This window comes from Tiliqua scincoides, chromosome 4, assembly GCF_035046505.1.
Source record: "Tiliqua scincoides isolate rTilSci1 chromosome 4, rTilSci1.hap2, whole genome shotgun sequence".
In the NCBI taxonomy this organism is placed as follows: domain Eukaryota; kingdom Metazoa; phylum Chordata; class Lepidosauria; order Squamata; family Scincidae; genus Tiliqua; species Tiliqua scincoides.
Genome location: NC_089824.1, coordinates 201,213,542 through 201,240,100, shown reverse-complemented (window position 1 = coordinate 201,240,100; position 26,559 = coordinate 201,213,542). Strand labels below are relative to the sequence as shown.

The 26,559-nt window shown below is 45.1% G+C and overlaps 3 protein-coding genes across 3 annotated transcripts in view; 2 read left to right on the top strand and 1 right to left on the bottom strand.

Moving 5' to 3' along the window:
- The window catches only part of PABPC1L (poly(A) binding protein cytoplasmic 1 like), a 34,059-nt gene extending 30,928 nt beyond the window's left edge, over positions 1–3,131 (top strand). Inside the window, exons 13-16 of the mRNA XM_066626583.1 lie at positions 38–131; positions 840–970; positions 1,447–1,535; positions 3,013–3,131. Of these exons, the coding sequence (XP_066482680.1) occupies positions 38–131; positions 840–970; positions 1,447–1,530 (309 nt within the window). The 3' untranslated portion in view covers positions 1,531–1,535; positions 3,013–3,131. The remainder of the gene's footprint in view (positions 1–37; positions 132–839; positions 971–1,446; positions 1,536–3,012) is intronic.
- A 3,835-nt stretch (positions 3,132–6,966) lies between these two features.
- On the bottom strand, positions 6,967–21,137 carry TOMM34 (translocase of outer mitochondrial membrane 34). The gene is made up of 7 exons (XM_066625297.1): positions 20,978–21,137; positions 17,676–17,775; positions 15,659–15,811; positions 13,321–13,487; positions 12,459–12,606; positions 10,872–10,998; positions 6,967–8,416 (listed from the first exon to the last, which is right to left on the bottom strand). Exons 1-7 carry the CDS (start codon positions 21,096–21,098, stop codon positions 8,312–8,314), a joined length of 921 nt encoding a protein of 306 aa, XP_066481394.1. The 5' UTR covers positions 21,099–21,137; the 3' UTR covers positions 6,967–8,311.
- Positions 21,138–24,923: 3,786 nt separating this feature from the next.
- Positions 24,924–26,559, top strand: part of STK4 (serine/threonine kinase 4) — a 67,952-nt gene continuing 66,316 nt past the window's right edge. Inside the window, exon 1 of the mRNA XM_066623675.1 lies at positions 24,924–25,044. Coding sequence (XP_066479772.1) covers positions 25,013–25,044 — 32 coding nt within the window. The 5' untranslated portion in view covers positions 24,924–25,012. The remainder of the gene's footprint in view (positions 25,045–26,559) is intronic.

Sequence of the window (26,559 nt, the reverse complement as noted above, 5' to 3'; positions counted from 1 at the left end):
ATTGCTGTCTCTTGATTCATTTCTTGGACCTTTCTAGGTTTTAGAGCCAGCTGTCCACATCCATGGGCAGGAACCACTGACAGCATCCATGTTGGCCGCAGCCCCTCCTCAGGAGCAGAAGCAAATGCTTGGTGAGTGTTGGTATCGATCCAGCCTTTGTGGGTATTCCCCTTGAGATGTTCAGCTGAATTTATGTGCCATGTTTCTGTCTCTATGGAAGGAGAGAAAGCAGGAGAGGGAGAGGATGGGGTGAAGGGTGGGGGAACCTGCTGCACTGCTCTCCAAAGATGGGAGGGAGTGTTTGGATGGCTGTAGTGTAGGGGCTTGGATCATGGCTAGCTGCATGTTGGAGGTGAAATGAACTTCTGAAGCTGAACAGATGAGAAAATGAAAGCAGCAAGCGGCTCCATAGTCAAGAGCAACAGTCTCTGTTCTACATTCAAAAGTTCTTGGGTTTGCCATGGGTTATTTGCCATGACTGGCACAAACTGCAGTGCGACATGATGTCTGAATTGTTCCGGTCTTGATGCCACACATAGCAATCTGGTCCAGAACATGAACAACACTCCACAGTATCATCTCTAAGGGAACTCAATTGGACATTCCTCCATGCCATGACTGCACACCCCATTTGAGGTTCTGAGTGTTCTTGTGGTCCATGGGTAGCAACTGTGTTTCCTTCTCTCAGTGCGTCAATCTGTATTCTCCCCAGGCCAGTAATACACAAGAGCTTGAAGATGGAGAACAGTCTTTTCTGTGTGGGGGCATTTCATTTACAAAGGTGAGGGTTTTTCCACTCCATGTGATGTATGTCTTGTCTGTCTGCTTGTTTTGCACAGGTGAACGCCTTTACCCCTTAATTCATGCAATGCACCCCTCTCAGGCTGGGAAGATTACAGGTATGCTGCTGGAGATAGATAATTCTGAGCTTTTGCTTATGCTGGAGTCACCAGAATCTCTTCACTCCAAGGTATGGACTGGAACATAGTTAAGAACTCCCCCATCTTGCAATCATAAGTCATTCATTTTGTGACTGGAGTGTGCTCATTGCATTTAATTTTCTGACTTACTCAGTTCATGTTTACAGGATTATTGTTTTATTTAGAGTATGTGATAAAGGGCAGAGCTCAGACAGAAGAATTGGGATTGTTGAGTGGAAATGTTCCATGGTTACGAAGATGCCTATTTCAAGCCACAGAGATGGTGGATAGTGAATAGTGAAACTGCTCCACCTCCGATCACACTGGTAGATCCCCAGTGCTTTTAAGAAATTGTTTGTTCTAGTCTTTCTAAATAGCCTTGTGTTCTGATTTTTCTGAACCACATGAGGGTAGGATTAACCCTTGTCATGCTAGGGGTTGTTGAAAGAACTTCAGTTTGCCATGGTGTCAATGAACTCAGGCCTGTATTAAATGATAGTCTTAACTTGGTCCTTGTTTTTGTTAGATTGAGGAAGCAGTTGCTGTATTGCAAGCTCACCAAATCTCCGAAATATCTCACAAGAGCAGCTCAACCACATTTCTCCAATGACCAAGGTGTGTATGGGCGTAAAGTGATGAGTCCCTTTCCAACCAGAATATGCAAGAACCATTTAAAAAAAAACACACACCTATTTTTGTAGTTGCTTAGGCTTGACTGGAGTGTGCTTCAGTTGACTTTTATTAAGCCTTTCACACACAATGCAATATCTCTGTTGTGAAGTTCTATAAAAGAGAGTAACCCAGGAGCTTGGCTGTGGCCCTCCATTAATTAATTTGTTTGCCACTGGCTGCAACTGTTTGCATTCGTGGCTGCCACTTGCTGTTGTCTCATGAAACCAGTTTTCAGGGCCATGCTGTCCTCTGGCTGGACACTGTGGACACTCTAATTAGCCATCAAAATCGCAACTCTTGATGGACATTTTTCCTCCATGGTTTTGTCCACCCCTCTTTTAAACCCATCTAAGCCAGTGGGCCATTGCCACATTTTGTAGATGTGGAATATGCTTTGATTAAAACATTTGTATACTGTCTTCTGTACACAAAATATAATTATCAAACATAGGCTTAGATCCTAACTACCGTTCTGTGAAAGGAACAGGCCTCCCATGTCTTCCCCCCCCCTCATGAGCCCCACAATTCTGATCCTGTGGGTTGCAGAGTGGAATGGGACCCTAGGAACAGAGTGGAATGTGGCAAGGGAGGCTGCAGCAAGAAGGGAAAACTTCCAAAGATGGGGGAAGGAGCCTCTTCTGAGCAAGCCTCCTACTTACACACCACCATCTAAAGGGTGGGTGGCTGGGGGACAACAGGCCAATAAAACAGGATAGAATTGCTAAATTATGTATAGAATGACACACTTCTATCCCTCATGATGCTACTGCCCATTGATTTCAGTGGGCAAGCTAGAGTTCTAAAATTACAAGGGAGAAAAGTGTCTTTGAATATGCTTTCTCCAGGTCATGCATAACCTCTGTGATACGTTCTCCCCATCCCACCCCTTAGTAACTGTTTTCTAAACCAGGCAACCTTAAAGGGACTGGGGCTAGTCTTTGTATTTTAAGAATGTGGTGCAGCTGGTTGCTTCCATGTAAGCTGAGTTGATAAAGCTATTCATATAATTTCTGTATGCATGGCAGGGTGAAGGATTAGGGGGCTTATCTTGCAGCTGGGTATGTGAAGTGCACAATTTTGCCTGCTTCACTGCTTGTTGAGATCATCAAGCCAAAACTATGCCATGAATCATATTGCTGCAGATTGCATGCACTCCTCTTCCCCCACACCAATGCAGAAGTCTTTTGACTGTTGCACACCCTTGTCTCTGTGGTCTGAACAGCATACAGATAGCTGTTTTGCCCTTACAGCTGCTACAGAAGCTATTTTGTAATGAACAAATTGGGAAAAGTAGTTCAGCTTGTTCCATTTTTCTCCCTATTTACTGATAAGATGACACAATTTAGTCCTGGTAAGGTGCTTATCTATGCTTTTTAATATAACAATTTATGCATTTAATATTCAAAATGCGTGTTTGCAGGAAAAGACACCTCTGCTGCTCTGGTCTGAGAACACAGCATCAACCCTGATGTGCTTCTTCCACCTACTGTCAACACATTGTTTCGTATATGTATATAAAACTTGAACTTGCCAAAAAAGGAGCCCTATTTGAATTACACGTTTTGTGCACTTAAGATCCATTGCGATTTCTTTTCCCACTAACAAATTGTACCTATGTTTAAATCTGTATAAGATACAGAGATGACAAATGCTCTTCTGTTAGAACAGGTTATGACAATGTGCTAGAATGAAGTGGAACAAATGGTTCCTGTGTAGTTGTGTTCATTTTCAGCAGTTAATTGCTCAGTGCTGGTCATTTTATTAGCCTTGAATCTTAAGCTATGGCTGGGGCCTGTAGCAGTATTTGTTTTGTTCGTACTATTGACACGATAAAAGCTGAAGCGACACTTAATCAACCTTTCTGTCCTTTCCTAGAAGAAAGCCTTCACATTGTGGTTCATTGTGTAAATGCCACTAACTCTTCTTCATTTAAGAGTAGCATACCTGATATTCTTCAACCATTCATGGAAGGAACCAGGATGAACTCTGCTTTTGGTTTTCAGCAAAGTAAAAATGCATATTTAACCATCCCTAGTAGCTGGTTTCAGTGGCATCACTAGGATTCAAGTCACCAGGTGCAGGAGGCTTGCGAGTCACCCCATGCAGTGGGCGGGGCAATGCCCCAGGTGGGCATGGTGATGTACCATCACCCCGCCCCCAGTTTTTTTGGCTATACCTTTTGTTAGAACACAGATATTTCAATGTGGATTGTTTCATTGCATTCTGCATGAAATTACGCATTGATTGATATAACATGATGGTCTTATTCCTCCAAATTCTGATTTTAGTGATTTTGAAAACTTGTAGTCTCTCACACACCCCATGTCAACTTACTAACAACTTATTGCAGCAGTTCTCAAACTTTTAGTACTGGGACCCACTTTTTAGAATGCCAATCTGTCCAGGACCCATTGGAAGTGATGTCATGGCCAGAAGTGACATCACCAAGCAATAATTACAAATAATTAAATAAGGGGGAGCCAGTCCTGTTCCACCAAGTGAATCTACTCTGAAGTAAGTCCTAGTGTGGTCAATGGGGCTTACTCTCAGGAAAGTGTGGGTAGGATTGCAGCCTGTGAGCCCAAGCCTATGCATGTCTACTCTGAAGTAAGTCCCATAGTGGTCAATGGGGCTTACTCTGTAGTCTGCCTGCAGTAATACCCCCCCCCCCAAAAGAATCAGTGAGATCATCAGCCCTCCCCAGTGCCCAGTTTAAAGTTCTTCTATTTCAGGCACATCAGAATAAAGACCCACCTGGCTTTGCAAGTGCAAAATAGAAAACTTTCCCCTTACCATCCAAGCCTCTTTTTTTGTTCTTTTTAGAGGGGGGGAGGCTGCCTTCTGTTGCACTCCAGTTCCATCAGATCAGGACCCTTCTGGTGTCCTCACATTCCCCTTTGCCTGACCACCAGCCAAGGCATGTCTGCCTACTTGTGAGTAAACATGACTGTGAGGCTGCTTTGCTTTCCATAGGGCTCCATAGACTGGGAGGAACCTCCTTCTCAGGTGTTTTGGGGGCTGTACTCATTGGATGAGGACCATTCTGATGTCCTTGGAGCCTCTCAACCTGCCTTGACTAAGGCAAGTCTTCCTACTCATGAGTAAATACAGCCATGTGGCTTCATTTTGGGCTCAGAATTGCAGCGGGGAGGGGGGAGCTTCTTGGGGCCTGCATTCATTCGATCGGGACCATTCTGGTGTTACTGGATTCCCCTCAGCCTGCCCTTTCCGAAGGACTATGGCAAGTACACCTACTCATGAGTAAACGTGCGATATGGCTCCCTTTCCCTTCCGGTTTTTTGCCCATAACTTTTGAATGAAAAAAGTGATTTCAATTCTGTGTTTTGCACTGCGCTCCACTGGCTGTTCCGCATCCAAAGGTGTATAGCAGGACACAGTAGCTCCTAACCCCACGATGTTAGCGTGTCCTCCCCCCGTCATGTCTCCTGGTGCGGCCTGCACCCCCCTAGCAATGCCAGTGGCTGTTTTATACTGCATTTTTAAAATGTATGGGGGAATTTGGCTCTGATCTCTTTGAAAATGTTTTCCCAAGTTGGGGTACTCTGGCATAGGACAACCCCTTCATACACTCTATCCTATAAGAATGCAAAGTTGACTGTTAAGTAAAATTTCTAAATACAGTTTAGAAACATTAAATAGGCCTAATCAATTTGGAAGCAAATAAAATTGGTCTAGGTCAGGGGTGCTCAATAGGTGGATTGCGATCTACCGGTAGATCGCAGAGTGCCGACCCCCCCTTCAGGTGCCTCCTGAAGGGGAAACGCCGGGAGTAAGGCCCATTGTACTCAATGGGGCTTACTCCCAGGTAAGTGTGGCTAGGATTGCAGCCTCACGGCCTAATCCTAGGCATGTCTACTCAGGAGTAAGTCCTGTTATACTCAGTGGGGCTCAAAGTACACCAACATACATTGTACATGTTATGATGGTGCGAACATTGTAAAAAAAAACTCTGGTATATCTCCTGGCCTTGCTGGGTTTCAAAGTAGCTCTCGAGCCAAAAAAGTGTGAGCACCCCTGGTCTAGGTAATCAAGTTCTAGCAGGGGAAACTGCCCATCCACTTCAGCACTGATCTGATATTGAATATATGATGTATTGTTCAAAATACTGATAAGAGTTGGTGGTTTTCCTTGGTTCAAAAGGGGAAGACTGTCCATTTGTGTGCCAACACTATCAACTGAATGTACAGTACTATAGACAACTTAGTACAAATGAGGTGTGTGTGCAGCAGTTTTTATTAAGGATGTCATATGGGGCATGATTTAGGAGGATGCTATACTCTCTCCTGGTTTCTATGATGACTTAACAAGTAAGCCAGTACCAGCTTGCTGGGGACCCTGAACCAAAGTCATGCAGTGTGTAGGCATTATCTTTTGAGTACTGGTGTTACTGAGGCTTCAACAGATATCTGGCTTGCCAAGCCTTATGATGAGTGCTGTTGGCTAATATACCATCCGATGGCCTGAGGCTACCACTGCTAATTTTAAGTGGATATGAATGGGGTGGAATATGCCTCCTGTGCTTCTAAAATGGGTTCTGTACCAAGTAAATCCAAATTAAAACCTGTGTAAAGGACAAGGAGCCATAGAGGCTCCTGGAAATCTCATTTGTTTGCAGCCTTGATGGAGATGGCGGGTTTATTCCCCTTTTCTTTGAAGGCAGCCTAGGGAGGGAGACTGCCATTTGTGGGACTAGGGAGGTAGCCATCTTGCAATTTTCATAGGGAGAGTGAATGGTCATTTACTATTTCAGTAAATGATGTGGTCATTTGCCACATCTTCCAACTACTAGCTAAATGAAAATAGAAATTTGGCAGACCTAACACATACAAACCCAAATGTGGAAAATTAGAAACTTTGCCTGGACCTTCTAACTTTAATTAGCTAGTCAGAAAAACTGTTCCTCCTGTTGAAAGTCTGGGATTGATTTTCAATGTGTTTAGGGTGGGCAACTACCACCAATCATCTTCAGAGAACAGAAGTTTATAGTAAACTCCTTTGTAAAATTGAAAATTTTGATTTGCATTAAGCTATGCTTGCCCCACTGCATTTCTGTGGAATTGTGACACATAGGGCTGTGCATAACTATAGATCACAAAGCATTTCACGTATACCATGATCTGAGCAGGGTCATTCACTATATTATGTACCCTCTTGGACTCTTGAAGTGGTTTGCTCTTATTTCAAAAGTCACTTCCATTTTAAAAGCAGCTTGACCCATCAGATTCTAAACACAACATTCTTGGAAGCCCAAGCTGGCTGCTTACCTTATTTCAGTATAAAACTCATGGAAGTAGTCATTGAAAAAGCTATAAGCTCTTCATTTTTAACCATTAAAAACTGGACAGTGTAGCCATGCCAAACAAATATAGTTTTATTTTAAAAGTTCAAAATAAAACCAGGAGCATAGGCTAATTAGCAGTGCAAGAATCCAACTTTCTTCCTTGTACACAAGGTCCTCTGAGAAAAAACTGAGTTCTACAGGCACTAATTCTCCAAGCTTAGTACTATTTTGTGTTCCAGTGCACTACTAACAGCAGCTGTTATAAGGTACTTTGGTACACAGGCATCTACATTGCAGGCAGGTGTTGAGAACCTGCCCCCTACCCACTCTTCAGAAACCAGGAGCTCTAAGGTAATGAAGGGTGAGAGGGACTCAGCAAGATATTTTTATTTACCCCTTCTCTGTAGCCAACCACAAGACTAGCTCTGAAATGCTAAAGAACAGACTATTCAACAATGAGATTCCTTCCTTCTCTCATGTATGAAAAGCTAAGAGCATATGAAGCAGTAAGCCATCAGTACCACTTCAGTCTGCAGAGAGAGGCTCCCCTATTTCATAAAAAGATTCCCTATCCCCAGGAAATTAGTAAGGGAATCTTTTCTCAATTTTCAATACTGAGGGATTTCTGTATGTTGAATGTTTCGTCCTGCTACTTCCTTTAATCTGAAGAGGTAGAACCCTAGGCATAACCTGTCACCTGCTGTATGAGAGAACTAGGCAGAGATGCATCTCAAACATTCTTGTATATAGGGGCCCCTGCCTTATAAGGACTCATGTCTTATAATGAATATACCCATTAACATAGTTTTTGTCCTCATGCATTACAGTAAGTTCTGCCTGCAACCATTTTCTAATATGGGGGGAGTACTAGTGAGATGTGAAATAGTTATACTAAGACTAAACTCAAGAGTTTCACTGGCCAAGGCTGCATAGAGTATTAGGGCAGCAAAATTTGCCAGCCTCTTTGGTAAGGGATAAAAGCAGCTTTTAGCATCCAGACTAAGATTTTGAAGACCAGATGTTCCCATGGAACTCAGTACACAAAAGTTAAGGCAAAGCAGAGAACTCTTTCATACAATACTCTTAACCTAACCACAGCGCTGCTTGCCAACTATCTAAGCAGACACTACCAGGGGCAGGTGATTCTTACACACTAGTAACAACACACTGGATAAGTGCTAGGGTTGTCATCTTTTCAGAGACTAAAGCCAGTAATTTTGTGAGGAAAGTGGGAATCACAAATCCGAAATTTCTGAAGGCTTCAGAGGAAGAGTGAACTTTAAAAAAAAGATATGAACAAGTAACCCAAGAGGGAACAGCAGCTCTGGAAGGTGGATTCATAGCTGGCCCTGTACTGAGCCTGGTCCCTGTGACAATTTCTACAGGAAGGAACATCAGAAAAGCATCAAGTTGTCTCTTATTTTAAGAGTTTGTTTAGTTCTTGCAGTAGTTTCTGAGCAGCAGTGTTGGTTGGTTCAATTTTCAAGAGACGGTTGATATCTGCAACACTGGATTTGTAGTCCTGGAGATTAAAAAAAAATGTTTAGCAATTTGGGACCATAAGTAGGAGGGTGATAATTCTAGGCTAGCACAAATTATTCTGTTGACGTGCATATTACATTTTTATATCACCCTTCATCCAAGAAGCTCAGGGCAGTGTACAGAGTTCCTCCCCTTTTATCCTCACAATAACCCTGTGAGATAGGCAAGGCTGAGGGATAGCAATGGGCCAAAGCTCAGCCAGGAAACTTCACGGCTGAGCTAGGATTTGAACCTGGATGTTCCATTCCAGGTCCAAGTCCAGCTCCCAAACCACCATACTATGCTAGACACAAAGCTCATTAACACTTGGAAAAAAGTGGCACCATTCCATTGCTACAAAGAGGCCTATCCTTGATTGAAGACATTAGTGCTTCTTGCAGGCTCTCTGCTTCAGCCGTCCCATCCTCTAACTCCAGCACTGATAACCCTACTTCAACAGATTATGTGACAGGCTGAGGATCAAACTGGATGATATACCTATGATGGGATCGGGGCCTGCATGTTTATATTTTCAAAAACAAATAGCCACATGGGGATGCAATTCATACCATAGCAGGGACACAATCCTGTGATCCCAAATGTTGACTAATTGCACTATAAAAACAAAACAGGATCCAGTCACAAGTAGGCATGTCATCTTCTTTGACTCTTAGGCCCATTTCCAGCACTGATGCAGCCATAATAAGAATATAAGAACAGCCCCCCTGGATCAAGCCATAGGACCACCAAATGCCTCAGGGAACACACAAGCCAACAAGAGACCTGTATCCTAGTGCCATCCCCTGCATTTGGCATTCTGATATAGCCCATTTCTAAAATCAAGAGGTTGCACATACACATCATGGCTTATAACCCGTAAAGGATTTTTCCTCCAGAAACTTGTCCAATCCCCTTTTAAAGGCATCTAGGCCAGATGCCATCACCACATGCTGTGGCAAGAAGTTCCACAGACCAACTACACGCTGGGTAAAGAAATATTTTCTTTTGTCTGTCCTAACTCTCCCAACACTCAATTTTCTTGGATGTCCCCTGGTTCTGGTGTTGTGTGAGAGGGTAAAGAGCATCCCTCTAACCACTCTGTCCATCCCCTGCATAATTTTGTATGTCTCAATCATGTCCTCCCTCAGGCGCCTCTTTTCTAGGCTGAAGAGGCCCAAACATTGTAGCTGTTCCTCACAAGGAAGGTCTCCCAGTCCAGCCCTAAGGGAACATTCCCTTGAGGAGGCTGCCATGACTGCCCCTTCCACCATAGGATGGAGAGCACACCCTGTTGGCAAGGCTCCATCAGCACTGGAAAGTTGGACAGAAGTGGGGCTTTGAAGTAGCTTTTCTCAAACTGTGCGCCAGGACCCCTAGGTGGGTTGTGAGCCAATTTCAGGTGCGTCCCCATTCATTTCAATGTGTATTTTATTTTTAATATATTAGACTTGATGCTACCATGGTATGTGACTGCATCTGGGGAAACATTACAGATCCATACTTTTAACAGGCTGCTATGTATATGCTTTTAACAATGATAGTCAATGGAGCTTATTCCCAGGTAAGTGTGCATAGGATTGCAGCCTTTGGGATGTTTGGGAAATTTTTTTTTTAACTGATCATCAAATGCTTGGGAGGGTTAGGAAGGTTCATCTTTATTTTAAGTAGTTTTTAAAACTTATCCTTATTGTAAACTTTCAATTTACTTCATTATTTTGATTTTGTCATATGGGAGAGTGTTAAAAATTTTCCTGCTTGATTATTTCATTTCTGGCCATAACACCACTTCCAGGTTAATGATATCACTTCCAGTGGGTCCCAACAGACTGTCATTCTAAGACATGGGTCTAGATTCTACCCAGATTCTGCAAAGAGGAGCAAATCCAGGTTCAGACAAGAGTTTTCTGGTCCCTGGACCAAACAACTATTTCTCAGGCTCCATGTTTGTCAGGGCAGCAGGGGAGGATAGCCCTTATCTTCCCAATAGCAGAGTGGCACAGGAGCGTAGGAAGACAGCACAAGAAGCAGGCGATCCCAAACACAGCCAAAGAAGCAGACACAGGCTTCTGGCACAGAACAAACCAGCAGCAGGTGCAGTTGATTGCATCAGCTGTGCTGCTTTAGATTGTTTCACACCAGGCCCAGATATCAGGGCCTCCTGCCACATCCTGGCTAATAACAATCTCAAGCCTGAGATGCCAAAAACCTGACAAAAACCTACCTGTAAGTGCCCTTTCTCATGGGTTCTTAGAATAAAGCATAGCTAGCTTGATTTATTTCGCAATGTAAAGCACTTCGAGAACTACGTTTTGTTTGAAAAGTAGTTATCATCATAAAGTACTCTGCAGTCTAAAAACCAATTCAATACATTACAAAATAAGCCTTGGAGCACAACATGACATTCCCCTCCCACCACCATATCCCCAAGTAAGCTAAGCCTCCACACAGTTCCCTACCTTGAGCTCTTTATAGGCTTGTGCTCGTCTATAAAATGCCTTGACATTCTTAGTGTCTAACTTCAGGGCTTCTGTACAATCCTGAATGGCTTCCTTGTACCGCTTCAAATTCAGATAACAGAGAGCTCTGGAATACATACAGTGACCTATCAGTGCTTTTGGAAACAAATGGTTACAGCAATCCTGTGTCGGCTGATTCTAAGGTCCAAACATCATCTGGTGTTAAGCATGTCATCAGAGCAGAAGTGCTCTCCTTTTCCATACAAAATAGGAAGCAGGGACATGGGAAATTTAGATTAGTGACTGTGGCATGGGGTGTGTGTTAACCCTTTAGAGCAGGGATGTCAAACTCGTTTCATAGTGAGGGCTGAATAACATTCATGATGCCTGCTGAGGGCCAGAAGTAATGTCATTAGGCAGGAAATGATGTCATTAAACAGGTCATAACCAAAAATAAGCAGTTTTTCTCACTTAGGAACCCATTAGCTACAAATGACAGAAGAGAGAAAACACAAATCTTGATCATATTTCAAGATATTGGAGAGCCCAATTTTCAAGTAGGCTGCACTTTCAGAAGTAACACCTCAGCACTGCTCAGCAGCTGAGGGTCAGATAAAAAGCTTCCACGGCCGAATCTGGCCCCAGGTCTTATGTTTGACACCCCTGCTTCAGAGTCTCTTATGCCAGGATGCTGCAGTCTTAACAGCATCTCTTCCAACACTTGCCAGATCTCCAGCACTCATGGCATGGAACATCAACCTGCCTGACAGTCAGAAACACCTGTCAGGTGATTTTTTCCCCCCACAGAATGTGCTAGTGATGCATGTGTTTAGTCCTGCCTTCCTGTGATAAGAATTTGTCTTTAGCAACAAAGTTATCATAGGGAGAATGGGGCTAAGCAGTTGTATCATAGCTGTGCTATGGAAAAGCCCTCACACGATCATTCAAAGATGAATGACTGAAGAGGGCTAGGAAGATTTTCCCATTATGCAGAATGAATAGAAACACCAGCATTTACTTTACCAACATATTTGAACCCAAGTGTTTTCAGTAGTTCATGATTTTTAGCCATGTCTGTGCATCAGTCATTTGGCACCCTCATGGCCTGCTTTTAAAAAGCACCCTTAAGGCTGCAATCCAACATGCCTTTATTGGAGAACAGGTCACACTGAACTCAATGAGACTTACTTCTGAGGAGGCACAACCAGAGTTGGACTTTATGCCAGTTTCATTTCAGATGGCAGGTTTTTTATTTAGGCCCTTGTTTTTACTGCCTCTGGGTTGTAACCTAAGTTAATATTAATGGGACAAGTTAGTTATTACTAATGTGTCCCACTGATTTTAACAGTACTTAGTCATGACTCAATTTTGTCTTAGGATACAACTTTGTTTTTATTGCTTAAGGATCTGTTCTTTTATTGCATTTTTATTTTTTTTATCTAAATTGCTATAAGCTTCTGTGTCTGACTTCCACAGTACAGCAGGATGTGCATTTTATTTTAAATAAGTACATCCTCCAATACCATGATGCAGTCATTTGATCCATTCGGAGGCAAGGTACTTGTCAAATGCTTACTTGTGCATTACCTGTTAGTGTAAGTTGCACATTCCAGCTTATGGAGTTGTAAGCTCTCTGTGTATTTTTCAACTGCTTTCTTATAGTTGCCTTTCTTGACAAATTCATTTCCTTCTTGCTTCAGTGTATTTGCTCGTTCAGTTGTGGCAGCTGTAGTCACTGGAATTCACATTCAAGAAAAACAGCGCTAGGTAAAAATGAAAGCAGCCAATCACACGTTGGTTACTACAGCAGGCCATACAATAAATAGCAATCCAAACGCAAGATGCTTTGAGGAGTAGAATTACAATAATGGCCAATTCATGCTGTTGTAAAAATGTAAAATTGAGCTTCTTCCATTGATTGTTCAGATCTGGACCCATTGTTTTGGAGCGGCATGGGGGCTTGGCTGGACTTATCACCGCTTGCTGCAGCCTCCCAGGGGTGTGGGGAGCTCAGCATGTGGAGACACTCAAAATAACTATCGCAACCCACTTCCAGTTTGCAATTGCAGTTTGCAATATTTGGGTATTTCCCAAAATATAAATCCCCACTGGATAACTCAGAATGCACTGGACTCTCTGGGGAATTCAATATACAAAGAAGTAAAAGAGCTATATGGTACAATTTTGAAAGGGTGTGTGTGTGGGTAGTCTGGGGGTAAACATGGAATGGGGCACCTATGTCAGCACTTTGCAAGCAACAAAAATTATGGAAAACACATTTTACTGAGGGTGATGCAACTGTAGCAGAGTTAATACTAAGGAAGATACTGCATTTATTTCATAGCGACTAGACACACAATGATACAAGTCATCTGAAAGAAATCTCCAAATAGATTGAACAATGCTTTGAGTGCTCTGTTCGTATCTGCTAAGCAGTAGAAATGCTCACTTGGCTTTGTTACAGGTGCTGTATTGTTTGATTTGCTTCTTGAGGTATCTTCTTGGCTTCCGACAGGAGAGTCCCATCTCCTCTGAGCAGAAACAGGAACAGTTGGGATTGGTGGAAGCTTCTGGCGCCACTGAAGGCCATCTTTTTCTATTAAGGCCTTAGTCATTCTGAAAAGACAGGAGCTATTAGTAGATACCACCAATTTCTGACAAGGCCACTTTTCAGGTACAGGAGCTAGTGAATGAACAGATGCAGCTACCTTATCCAGAGTGAGACCATTGGTTCATCTAGCTCCATGTTGTCCATACAGACTGACAGCAACTTCCCAGAGTTTCTGATTGAGACCTTTTCCAGCCCTACCCACAACAGGATAGTGCTTTGTTTTCATATTTTGTTTCTGGCTTTACGCAAGCTCACCCTGTTGCAAAGATGAACTGTAGTTGTGCAACTGAAAGCTGAGAATGTTGGCTATTTGACCCTTGCAAGATTTTTTATGTTGGCTTTGTATTAAAACAGGTAAACTGTACAAGGCTATCCAGAGCAAGCCCTAAATTCATGAATTTCAGAGATGTTCTAACTAGTGCATCTGGATCAAAGATGATATACCATGTAGCAGACAGGCATATACACAGGTTGTATTTTCAAGATTTTCAGCAAATATTGTGCAATTTGATAAATACTACCAAGAAAAAGATTTCGGGGCATGGAACTAGGGGAACAGAAATTGCACATTTCTATTCAATCAGTGGTGTATCTAAAGTATGGCTGATGGGACACCTGCCCTGGGTGCCACTGAACAGCTCTGAGAAGTGACTGCTCCGAGTCGCTGTGCCCTGTTCTTATAAGCACTCATGGGAACAGCAGGCAGCATCTTGGAAATGCTTGGAGGGGTTGGATGTATCTCCCCAGCTGTGAGTGCACACATGCTCCAATCACTTCCTAAGTCAGGAAGTGACTGTAGTGTGTATACACTCACAGAGCAGCTACAACCGTTTTTGACAGGCTCCTCCTCTTCATGTATGCCAAACATTTAAAGGAGAAGGCCTCCTCCTCTGAGAAAACCCAGAAATTATGGTGCCATGATGTCACGACATTGTTGGCCTGGGAACTGTGCCACCTGGGTATGCCACTGTACTCAATTCCCTGTTGTTGTTTTTTTTTTGGGGGGGGGGGGAAGGCAGCAATGGAACACTTACTTTTTGGGAAGTCCAATGTTCACATATGTTACAATACAGAAAAATGAAGGAAGGGATGCAAGCTCAACTTAACATCAGTCTTAGTTCTAAAATAAAATGAACACATTAACATATGCCTATGAATTTTACTCAGAAATAAGTCCCAGTACGTTCAATGAGGCTTATTCCTAGAAAAGTGTGTATAGGATTGCAGCCTAAATATATGAAGAGTGTAGTCAGCACCAACCTATTTTAAGGAAATGGTTGGCCAAGGAAGAAACACATCCTCCGATTACAACTCAGGATATAAGAATGCAAGAACTGCCTTGCTGGGTAAGTATCATCTTGTTAGATCAGAAGTCTTACACTGTCTCAACTCTGAGCAGCCAGATTATCTGAAACAGTATACCGTGGTACCACTGAACAAAGAAGCTTCATTCTTAGACCTGGCCTCCAGGAATGCAGACATTTACATTGTCTGTAACAGAATTTAACAGTTAGTTTACTTAAGCCATTTCTGCCCAATGTTGTATATATGCCACAGGGATCAAATGTGTATACCTATGGGCTGGGCAGAAATGGGTTAACTAACTACAGGGGGGGCCCCATATCCATAGATTCATTTATCTGCAGATCTGACCTGTGGGCCCCCCACCAGCGAGCCCCCTCTGGAGACAAAGTGAGGTCTGCTCCCGTTACCTCCAGCGGGTCCTCTCAGCCTGATAGTACTAAAAAAAAATGCTACTTCTGGTTTCTCCGTGAAACTGGAAGTGACATTTTTAATGCGTTATAAGGCAAAACAGCACTTCTGGTTTCGTGGAGAAACCAGAAGTAGCATTTTTTTTTAACTGTCAGGTTCAAAGGATCCTCTAGAGGCGAGTGGAGCAGACCTCCCTTTGTCTCCAGAGGGTGGGGGAGCATTCCCTGGTATCCACAGTTTCAGTTAATCATGAGGGGGTTCTGGAATTGAACCCCCACGATACCAGTACACACCTGTTAATTGTAGCTCAGTTTACTGAGTTACAACATAGTAGATCTGAGCCACCTTGCAATCCTGAATCCAGTAGCATGTGACAAATACCTCACCAAAACAGGCCACAAGTGATTTCTGATGTGGGTTCAGTTTCTCTGAGTTCATGCAAAAAACAAAAGGAAAGAATCACCTGTTGACGCCATCGTGTGCAGCCTGTACAGTGCAATCAACCTGCAAGACAGTTTTGTAATCCACATAGGCTAATTGATATCTCTCAAGAGCTTCATAGGCTGCTGCCCTTCTCAGCAGTGGCTTGATTCCAAAAGGGACCAGATCCAGGGCACTAGATCAGTACATAAGAAGCAAAAGAAGTTCACTTTAGCTTATATGTCATGCAGCCAAACTTGCAACTTCTATTTATAGCTCCCGAGTGTCATTGAAACAGGCATAATCATAAAGTTTTTCCAGCATAGACTAGAATTATGAAAAATGTGCCTAAATTTTAAGAAACTGCATGAAAGTCAGCCTTTTGTCTTCTGTCTTTTTGTCATGCTCAAACATAAGGCCCAAGGAAGCTCTTTAACTAGCCCACAAGATAATTGGGCTCTCCAAGTGTCACTCCTGCTGAAGCACTGGGAGGGAGAGACAGAAGGCAGCCTCAGAAGGCAAGGAACACTAAGGAGCAGACCAACCAGGGGCCAAGAGAGAGATGCTGCCAAGGTGCTGGTAGAGCCTAATTATCATATGAGCCGCCCTTTCAGCAGCACCACTTCTGCCAAGGCATCACTTTATAGAGCACATCTCAGCTGCTGAGCTGTGAAGTGATCACCATGAATACTATTTTACCTGCTTTATTAAATGAGTTTGACACTCCTGACTGAGCAGGTCATTAAAACTGAGGCTGCTATGGAATACATAAGATCAGAGAAGACTTGATAGCCAGTTCACATGTTATGTCCAAATGCTTATGCTCCCAAAAACAGTTCACTCGGGCAACTTATTAGCTCAAGAATTTGTTGACAATTGCAGTAAGTAGTGAGTCAGAGACTTGGTAATTGTAGCAGCTGCTCAATTCATGAGATCATGAGGTAGAGATTCATGAGCTGCTAACTCACACCCTGCATTGCTCTGACAAGGGGCTACACCCATTAACAAAATAAGAACATGGCAGTAACACATGACTAGTTGGTATCCATTCAAAATTTTCATTAGAAAGTCAATGCCACTGCATACTGAGTTGGTTAGCATATTGAACTGGAACTTTTAATCTATAATAAATACACATATCACATCACAGTTGATCCTAGATTAGTGCACAGAGATTCAGTGATGGAAGATTTAAGATGAAGCACGTCAGATTAATTTAATGTTATAGGTCATTGTGTTTACTTCTCCCCCGATTAATTGTTAGAATTTACATTGCTGTAAAAGCCAATGTAACTGGTTCAAACATTTGTATCTATTACAGGCTGTATATAGCATGAAGTGGGGACCAGCATGTGCAAATAAACCATCACATATAAAGTAAATGATCAGAGATGGACCATTCACCAAATCTAGTCAATCAGCACAAAACACAATCCTTTTTAAAGATTTCAAGGAGATAGTTCATACATGACCTGTTATGACCTGCATGTTATGGCAGCTAATGCAGGAATCAGCTGGCTCTCTATTTAGAACCTGGGTCCCAAACTCTCCCTATAGGCAGCAATAACTAGGAAAGACTAACACTGGCTTGCGTCTCATCTTTTTCTGCTGTTTTCGGAAGGAGAGGGCCCCAGAATGTTAAACCCATGGCAATGATACCTTGCCAAAGAGAAGGGATCAATCACATTTTTTTTGCTGGTCCTGATATACGCAAGTCATCTTCCCAGGTTAAGTTGTGAAACGTTTCTGCTCCTACCTTTTCCAACTGCTAGGCTGGCAAACACTAATACCAAAAGGAAATCCTACCTCCAGCCATCAAGGATGACAATACTACCGGGAGCTATTGCTGTGAGTTTGCTACTGGTAAGAAAGAATACGGTGCCAGTGTGTGAATGTTTCAGTCCTTTCTAGCCTTCTGTGCTTGTTGGGTAGAGATGGCTGCTTCCCACATAAGAAGCCATAATACATAGCAGAGATCTGAGAGGCATCAAGAAGTGAAATGTATAAGCATGTGTGAACTAGCATTTTAATCTCTTCACCTCTGGATAATAGTTACTTACATAGAACAATCCTTGATGCAGAGACTACAGTTACCATCCTTCAAATAGCAGGCAGCACGATTTGAATAAAGAACACTCCTCTCTTCTGGATCCACATCCCCTATGTGCCAAAGCAAGGAGACAGCAAAGTCAGATGTCTAAATGTTAGGCAAGCATCTTTAGCATTAGCAAAGTAGTATCTTCCTCCAGAAGGTGCTTCCTGCTACCTATTGAAAGCTTTGCAACCCAAGGTCTAGAACTATAGTATAATAAAGGGACAATGTCAAGGTCTGACAATGTCCCTTTATTATACATTGACATTATACTTTATTATACATTGACAAGTACAATGACATTATACATCATCTGGAGAATATCAACTTTCATCTTGTCCCAAACACTAGAAGACATCACTTTTTCAAGCATCCTTTATTGTCAGAGATGTACTTTATCTGAATCTAATTTTTGAGCTGATCCTTTGTACCCTTGCACAGACTAGCATTTATTTGCTAGATTTATCTGAGCCTTCATCCAAGGGGCTCAGATCAGTGAACATGTTCTTCCCCTTAATATGCACTTTTCATCTTGCAACAACCCTGTAAGGATGGCAAGGATGAGAGTCAGTGATTGGCCCAAAGTCACCTAGAGAACATTTCAGCTTAGTAGGGATTTGAACCCAGATCATCAGAGTCTAGCACTGTATCCACTCTAAAAACTGGCTATCAAACATTTTCTGAATGCTCTTGTGAGCATGTCGGATAACTCATTTGCACTGCTTCTTGCAGGCTTCTTTGTAATTAGGAAATAGATATTCAGGAATAACTCACATGTGCTGCCTGTTAATAATGAAATAAGCATGAGCATATGTGCATTTTAAAGTGGAACAAAGTCAACATTTTGCATACAATAGCAATTGTTTGTGTCTATTTTAAAATAGAACTTGACAAACAATGCACACATGTGCCTCTTAATAGGCAGGGCATGTATTTTGTATTCAAAAATTATTGCATTATTATCCAATAATTACTCAAACCCAAGTAAAAATCATATCAGAAAGACCCTTGGAGGCTATGCAATGCCCAGACTAATAAAGGAAAGCCTGCCAGCACCAGTACTTACCTACCCTTTTTAGAACCTACAAGTTATAAGCACATATACTTTATTCCTTAAAATTCCTGAACAGAATAGCCATCCTTAGTTCTAGAAGGCTTGATAAAATGGATATTCTACATTCTTTATGAGATGACTGCTATCTTGCACAAAGCTCTCCAAACAGCACTGCATCATTTCATTTCTTGGGAGGAACCTTAAGATTCCTACATTAGGTTTCCCATTGCAAGGTATTTTATTTTCATCTCTCAACATACAAATATAAAGCCCAGGGGCTGAGAAAACTGCAGGAGGGTGGGGGAGGGAGGCAAAAGCCAGAAGCACTTAACTGATCCTGTCTGTTACTTTAAGGCCAGGAGGAATGAAACAAAACAGAATGTAATTTAGCAAACTTTAGTCCCTGGCATCAGAGCCCAGAGAGAGATGCAGAACGAGGAAATGAAACAGAAAGTTTTTTCAGCAAACTGTCCAATTCCTGGCTCCTAGACACATCTCTGGTTTCTGCCAGTAACCAAAACTCACTCATTGTGACACAACTGCCGCACCAGACAGCCTGGTGACATAATAAATCTAGGACTGTAGGAGAGGTTGAGAGACTCCCAGTAACTTTAAGACTGGGCAATTATGAAGACCTCCTAATCATCTTCCACTTGTACATCTATTGCCATCTGCCACATCTGGTATATGCACTCCATGGGCTGACAGTTACAGGAGTATGTAGCATGACAAAGAATGCTGTTCCACAATAATCCAGGGGACCACAAAGCACCTCTGCTCTATCCAAGGAGCTGGTAAAAAGCCCAGGGCACCCAAAACCAGCTAATGGGATGGAGCTTTTCTATTCTGCCATCAGGTACTATTTTAAAATGATTCTGGGGAACATAAATGCAGGGAGCCTTGAGGGCATTCTTGTGAGCGGTTATTTGTGCATTTATGCGTTAACAGCATCAAGTTGGGGACAGGCTCAACATCACAAAATATTCTCTGTCAACATGGATAGCCTGTATGGCACTTGGGAAGGATTCAAAGTAGCATGAGCCTTTGTATGTACTAGGCCTGATATGGAAAACCTGAATTAGGACATAGGAGCCCAAGTCATGTGCCATGTAGTTTAGAACTATCTACCAAGATTTCTCAAACTCTCAAGGCTATGTCTAGCCCAGTGGTTCTCAACGTCTGTCCTCCATCATACCACTTAAAAGGGTCCACCTATTCAAAGTACCATTGGAAATAACTGGTGATGACATCACCAGTTACTTCTGGGTTGGGAGACGATGCAACACAGCAAACACCAATAAGAGGCTCAGGGTGAGGGGCTTTTTCAAGCACAGAGAAGCATGCTTTGGTGCTCTGCCTGCTGAGCTTCCTCCCGCTGTTTGCTGTGTTGCATTCCTGGTCTTGCTGCCAAGTGGCAAGGGTCTTACAAGTGCCACCAGACACCACCTCAAGTACCACTGGTGGTACCCATACCACTGGTTGAGAAACACTGGTACAGCCCATGAAAATCCTTTAACTACAAATTCTCAAGATTAAACCTAGAGTCTCGCATATACTTGGCATGAGTGCTGCCAGACAGTCACTGGTAACCAATTGAAGAATCATCCTGTCAGGGCCTCCATCACTCAATTTTAGTGGATGTCCCCTGGTTCTGGGACTGTATGAGAGGGAAAAGAACATCCCTGTATCCGCCATATCATGTGGCAAGGAGTTCCACCAATTAATATTTCCTTTTGTGCATCCTAACTCTCCCAGTGGCTGCCTCCTGGTTCTTTGGGTACGTGACAGGGAAAAGAGCAACCCTCTATTCATCTCCTGCACAAAGTCTTCCCCATATCATGTGGCAAGGAGTTCCACCGATTAATATTTCCTTCTGTCCTAACTCTCCCAGCAGCTGCCCCCTGGTTCTGGGGTTGTGTGAGAGGGAAAAGAACATCCCTCTATCCGCCATATCATGTGGCAAGGAGTTCCACCGATGAATATGTCTGTCCTAAGTCTCCCAACTGTCCCAGCGGCTGCCCCCGGTTCCGGGGCTGTGTGAGAGGGAGGAGAGCCCCCTCCCACTCCCTGCATAGCTCTGGGGGTCTCAAAGGGCCAGAAGTGGGCCAGGGCTCGGGCCAAGCCCCCTTCCTTCCCTCCCCTCAGCAGCGCCCGCCACCCGGCCCTGCCCTCCTGGGCCCCTCAGGGATGCTCCTGCGGAGGCCTCACCCCCCTACCTGTGGCCTCCAGCAGCTCCAGCGCCTTGCCATAGAGCGCGGCCGCCTGGCTATACTGCCCGCTGCGGAACTGCTCGTTCCCGGCCCGCCGCAGCTCCGAGATCCGCGGCGCAGGAGCCATGAGGCCGCCCAGACAGCAAGCAGCAGGCGCAGGAGCCGGCACCGGCCGCGCGACTGGCGCGGAGGAGGCGGTGCTTCCTTCGACGAAGTGAGGGCGGGGCGGGCCCGGCTCGGCTCCTCCTCTTCCCTCTGAGGGCGCGCGGGAGGCGCCGAGCTCGCGCCTCACCGGGGTCTGGGCGCAGGTTTACTCGGGAGTAGCCCTCGCTGAGTGGCTTCAGTGGGGTGTCCACCCGCTTGGGAGATCCCCTCGTTGAGCCCTGTGTAAGAGCTCAAGCCTAGGCACTTCTACTCACGAGTAAGTCCCGTTATAGTCAATGGACTTACTCCCAAGAAAGTGCGGATGGGTTTGCAGCCTTAGAGTTCAGGCCTAGGCACGTCTACTCCCGAGTAAGTCCCATTATATAGTAAGCCTCACGCATAGAGGTCTTGTAGCCTTCTGCGAACAGTCACCAATGAGACCGGCTTTCTGTCCCGTCCCCCCATTCAAGCTGCAATCCTATACAATTTACCTGAGAGTAAATCCCATTGCCTGCCTATAATGGGACTTGCTTCTAAGTAGACATGCATAGGATTGGGCTCAAAGGCTGCAATCCTACTGACCTAGGAGTAAGCCCCATTGTGTATACTGGGACTTGCTTCTGAGTAGATACGCACAGACTTGGGCTCTTAGGCTGCAATCCTATCCACTTTCCTGGCAGTAGGTCCTATTAACTATAATGGGTCTTGGTTCTGAGTAGAAATGCACAGGATTGGACTCTTACCATATCAGTGGTGGACCTGTTGGCTCGGAATCCACACTGCGATTCTGGATAGACGCTCTCTGCAAGTACCTGGAGCCTCTTTAGTACAACTCGGGCAAACAGCTTTCCTACAACGCTAAGGAGAGAGATGCCGCGGTAGTTGTTGCAGTCACCCCTGTCACCTTTGTTCTTGTACAGCGTGATGATGTTTGCATCCCTCATGTCTTGAGGTACTCCACCTTCTCTCCAGCAGAGACAGAGGATTTCATGCAGCTCAGTGACGATGATCTCTTTGCAGCATTTTAGGACTTCAGCAGGGATGCTGTCTTTTCCAGGTGCCTTGCCAAAGGCAAGGGAGTCCAGGGCCACGTGAAGTTCTTCTAGGGTTGGTTCACTGTCAAGCTCTTCCAGCACAGGCAGGCACTCAATGTTGTTCAGTGCTTCTTCGGTGACTACATTTTCTCTGGAATATAGCTCAGAGTAGTGCTGCACCCAGCGTTCCATCTGCTGCGCCCGATCCTGGATGACCTCGCCTGTGGCAGACTTCAGAGGGGCAATTTTCTTCTGTGTTGGACCTAGGGCCTGCTTGATACCATCATACATCCCCTTGATGTTGCCCGTGTCAGCTGCTATCTGTATCTCGGAACAGAGCTGGAGCCAGTAGTCGTTAGCACATCTCCTGGCAGTCTGTTGGACTTTGCTGCGAGCAGTTCGGAGGACCTGCAGGTTGCGCTCACTGGGACAGGCCTTGTATGCTGCTTGAGCTCTCCTCTTTTCCTCAATGACTGGTGTCAACTCCTCAGAGTGGGCTTCAAACCAGTCTGCCGCCTTGTTGGTCTTCTTGCCAAATATGGACAAGGCGGTGTTGTAAACGGTATTCTTGAAATGTTCCCATCTGTTGGATGCGTTTGCGTCGGCCGGGCCTGGAAGAGATTCCTCAAGCGCTTGTGCAAATTCCTCCACTTTTCTCTGATCCCGGGTCTTGCTGGTATCAATGCGAGGTCTTCCTTCCTTTTTCGTGTGATACAGTCGCTTCCGACTGTTCCGAGCCAACAGGTCCACCACTGATATGGTATTCTCCCTTAGACAACTGCAGGAGAAATGCAGGGAACAACGACAGCCACTCTTTATAGCCTTCATAGATCTCACAAAGGCTTTCGACCTGGTCAGCAGAGACGGCCTCTTCAAGATTCTCCCCAAGATTGGATGTCCACCCAGGCTCCTCAGCATCATCAGATCTTTCCACAAGGACATGAAGGGCACTGTTGTCTTCGATGGCTCCACATCAGACCCTTTTGACATCCGAAGCGGAGTGAAGCAGGGCTGTGTTCTTGCACCAACCTTGTTTGGGATTTTCTTCGCTGTCCTGCTGAAGCAGGCCTTTGGAACTGCAACAGAAGGCATCTATCTCCGGACCAGATCAGACGGAAAGCTCTTCAACCTCTCCAGACTGAGAGCAAAATCCAAAGTCCAGCTGAAATGTCTGCGTGACTTCCTCTTTGCCGACGATGCAGCTGTCACTACCCACTCTGCCAAAGATCTCCAGCAGCTCATGGATCGTTTTAGCAAGGCCTGCCAAGATTTTGGACTGACAATCAGCCTGAAGAAAACACAGGTCATGGTTCAGGATGTGGACTCACCTCCCTGCATTACAATCTCTGAGCATGAACTGGAGGTTGTCCATGACTTTGTGTACCTTGGCTCAACGATCTCCGACACTCATTCTCTCGATACTGAGCTAAACAAGCGCATCGGTAAAGCAGCTACCACGTTTTCCAGACTCACAAAGAGAGTCTGGTCCAACAAGAAGCTGACGGAACATACCAAGATCCAGGTCTACAGAGCTTGCGTCCTGAGTACACTTCTGTACTGCAGCGAGTCATGGACTCTTCGCTCACAACAGGAGAGGAAACTGAGCGCTTTCCACATGCGCTGCCTCCGACGCATCCTCGGCATCACCTGGCAGGACAAAGTTCCAAACAACACAGTCCTGGAACGTGCTGGAATCCCTAGCATGTATTCACTGCTGAAACAGAGACGCCTGCGTTGGCTTGGTCATGTCGTGAGAATGGATGATGGCCGGATCCCAAAGGATCTCCTCTATGGAGAACTCGTGCAAGGAAAGCGCCCTACAGGTAGACCACAGCTGCGATACAAGGACATCTGCAAGAGGGATCTGAAGGCCTTAGGGATGGACCTCAACAAGTGGGAAACCCTGGCCTCTGAGCGGCCCGCTTGGAGGCAGGCTGTGCAGCATGGCCTTTCCCAGTTTGAAGAGACACTTTGCCAACAGTCTGAGGCTAAGAGGCAAAGAAGGAAGGCCCATAGCCAGGGAGACAGACCAGGGACAGACTGCACTTGCTCCCGGTGTGGAAGGAATTGTCACTCTCGGATTGGCCTTTTCAGCCACACTAGACGCTGTGCCAGAACCACCTTTCAGAGCGCGATACCATAGTCTTTCGAGACTGAAGGTTGCCAATATAAGGACTCTTAAGACTAAAATCCTACCCACACTTTCCTGGGAGCAAGCCTATTGATTCTAATGGGACTTACTTCTCAGTAGACGTGCATAGGAGTGGCTGCCATCCTATCCTATCCATAGTGGCTGCCATAGGCTGCCATCCTATCTCCAGTTTCCTGGGAGTAAGTCCATTGACTCTAATGGGACTTAGTTCTGAGTAGACGTGCATAAGAGTGGGCTCTCAGGCTGCCCTCCTAGCCCCACTTTCCTGGGAGCAAGACCGCTGAATGCAATGGGACCTGCTTCCCAGGAGGCGTGCAGAGGGCTGTGCTGTAACTGCGGGAACACCAACCTTCCCCTCCGACCAAGCTCAGCCCTGCAGAAACAGGAAGACACTTTCCTGGCTCCTGAGAACCAGCGGGAAAGGAGGCGGAGCAGGGGGCTGATTAGCATAGCCACGCCCACAAAGGGGCAGAGCGTACAAGTGCTGTGAGCCCACGTGGGGTGCCTGTCCCCTGTCCCTCCCTCAGCTTCTGGTGGGTGGCTTCCCGGATGGGAGGCTGCTAGGGAGGCGGAAGTGTGCCCTGGAGGAGGAGGAGGAGGAGGAGGGGGCGGGGCGGGGCGGACTGGCCCGAGATGGAGCGGCGGCAGCGAGGAAGCGCGCGCAGACCCTGATCCTCGCTCTCCCGCAGAGGCTGCGCCTGTCGCCACGCCATGGAGGCCGTGCAGCTGCGCCACCCGCGCCGGTGAGGGGCTGCAAGGGAGGGGGCTGGAGCTGTTGGGGTTGGGGGCGCCTGGGAGGCGGTGCACCGGGCTGGTGCGCCCCCCCCAGGCCTCCACCTGCCTTGGCTGTCAGGGGCTCCCAGGCACTCCCTCCCCACTGTTGGTCGCTTCAGGGCCCACTCCTGCCCCGCTTCCTAGCACTGGAGCAGCTGTGCTAGTGGGGGTGATGGGGGCCTCCTCAAGGCAAGGGAAGTTTGTTCCCTCACCTCGGGGCTGCATGGGCACTGGAAAGTTGGGTAGGACTGGGGTCCTAGTAGTATCTTCCTGTGCTTGCCTACTCTAGAAGTAAGTCCTGGTTTTTTCAATGGGACTTACTCTCAAGTAAGTGCACTCAGGATTGATAGGATTTGATCCCTGGTTTGTGCATCCGAGGGAAAGTAAGTCCCAGTTATTTAAATGGGGCTTGCTCCCAAGTAAGTAACTCAATGTTCCCAATTCTATAAGGGTTTTTTAAAGCTATTGTGATGCATGTAGTTATGTCTTTTTGGAGCAATTGAAGCTCCCTTAAGCTTTAATAAAAATCTTTTATATAAAACATTGGATGCAGTGATTGACCAGGGACATGTATGATGGGACCTGGGGCTTGGAATGAGCAAAAATAAATAAGCATTGCTCTTGGGGGTTGTGGAAGGTGGTGTAGGCGGAGGAGGGTTGAGTCCTAGCTGGTTTAGGGGTCTCCCTTGGTCCTTCCCTACCCCAAGGGTGATGTTTGTTACATGGTATGGGGTTCAAAAGGGGTTCAATTCTATAAGGGGTCCAAAGTAAGCACACACAGAATTGATAGGTTTGGGCCCCTAGTTTATGGATCCGAGGGAAAGTAAGTCCCAGTTATTTCAATGTGTATACAAGATTAGGTCCCTAGTTTATACATCTGAGGGAAACTAAGGCTCTGTTATTTCAGTGGGACTTACTCACAAGTAAGTGCACACAGGATTGATAGGGTCAGGCCCCTAGTTCATGCATCTGAGGAAACATGTCCTAGTTATTTCTATGGCATTTACTCTCAAGTAAATGCACACAGGATTGATAGGATTCAGCCCCTACTTTGTGCATCTGAGGGACAGTAAGTTCCAGTTATTTCAGTGGGATTTACTCCCAAGTAAGTGCACACAGGATTGATAGGACTGGGCCCCTAGCTTATGCATCTGCTGTGCAGAGCAAAAACTGAACCAAAAGTATGATTTGTAATTGGCTGCTCAAAGGCAGGATTCCCTTCTTGGCATTCTCTGTTCTGCAAACTCCTCCTGGTTTGAGCTTGTAGAGCTGTGCAGGTGATGGAGGTAGAGCCCTTGCCATCTGCAGAAAAGAAAAGAAAAAACTTGTTTACTTCCCCCCTTTGGCGATGCTTTTTATATATCTTTTGCAATTGCTGGCATGTTATACCAGTTGGAGATTTGTTCTGAAGATTTGTTCTTGTTCTGAAGCATTGTTGTGGGGCAGCTTCTGTGCTTTGTGTAGCCTGTGGTTGTCTTCTGTCT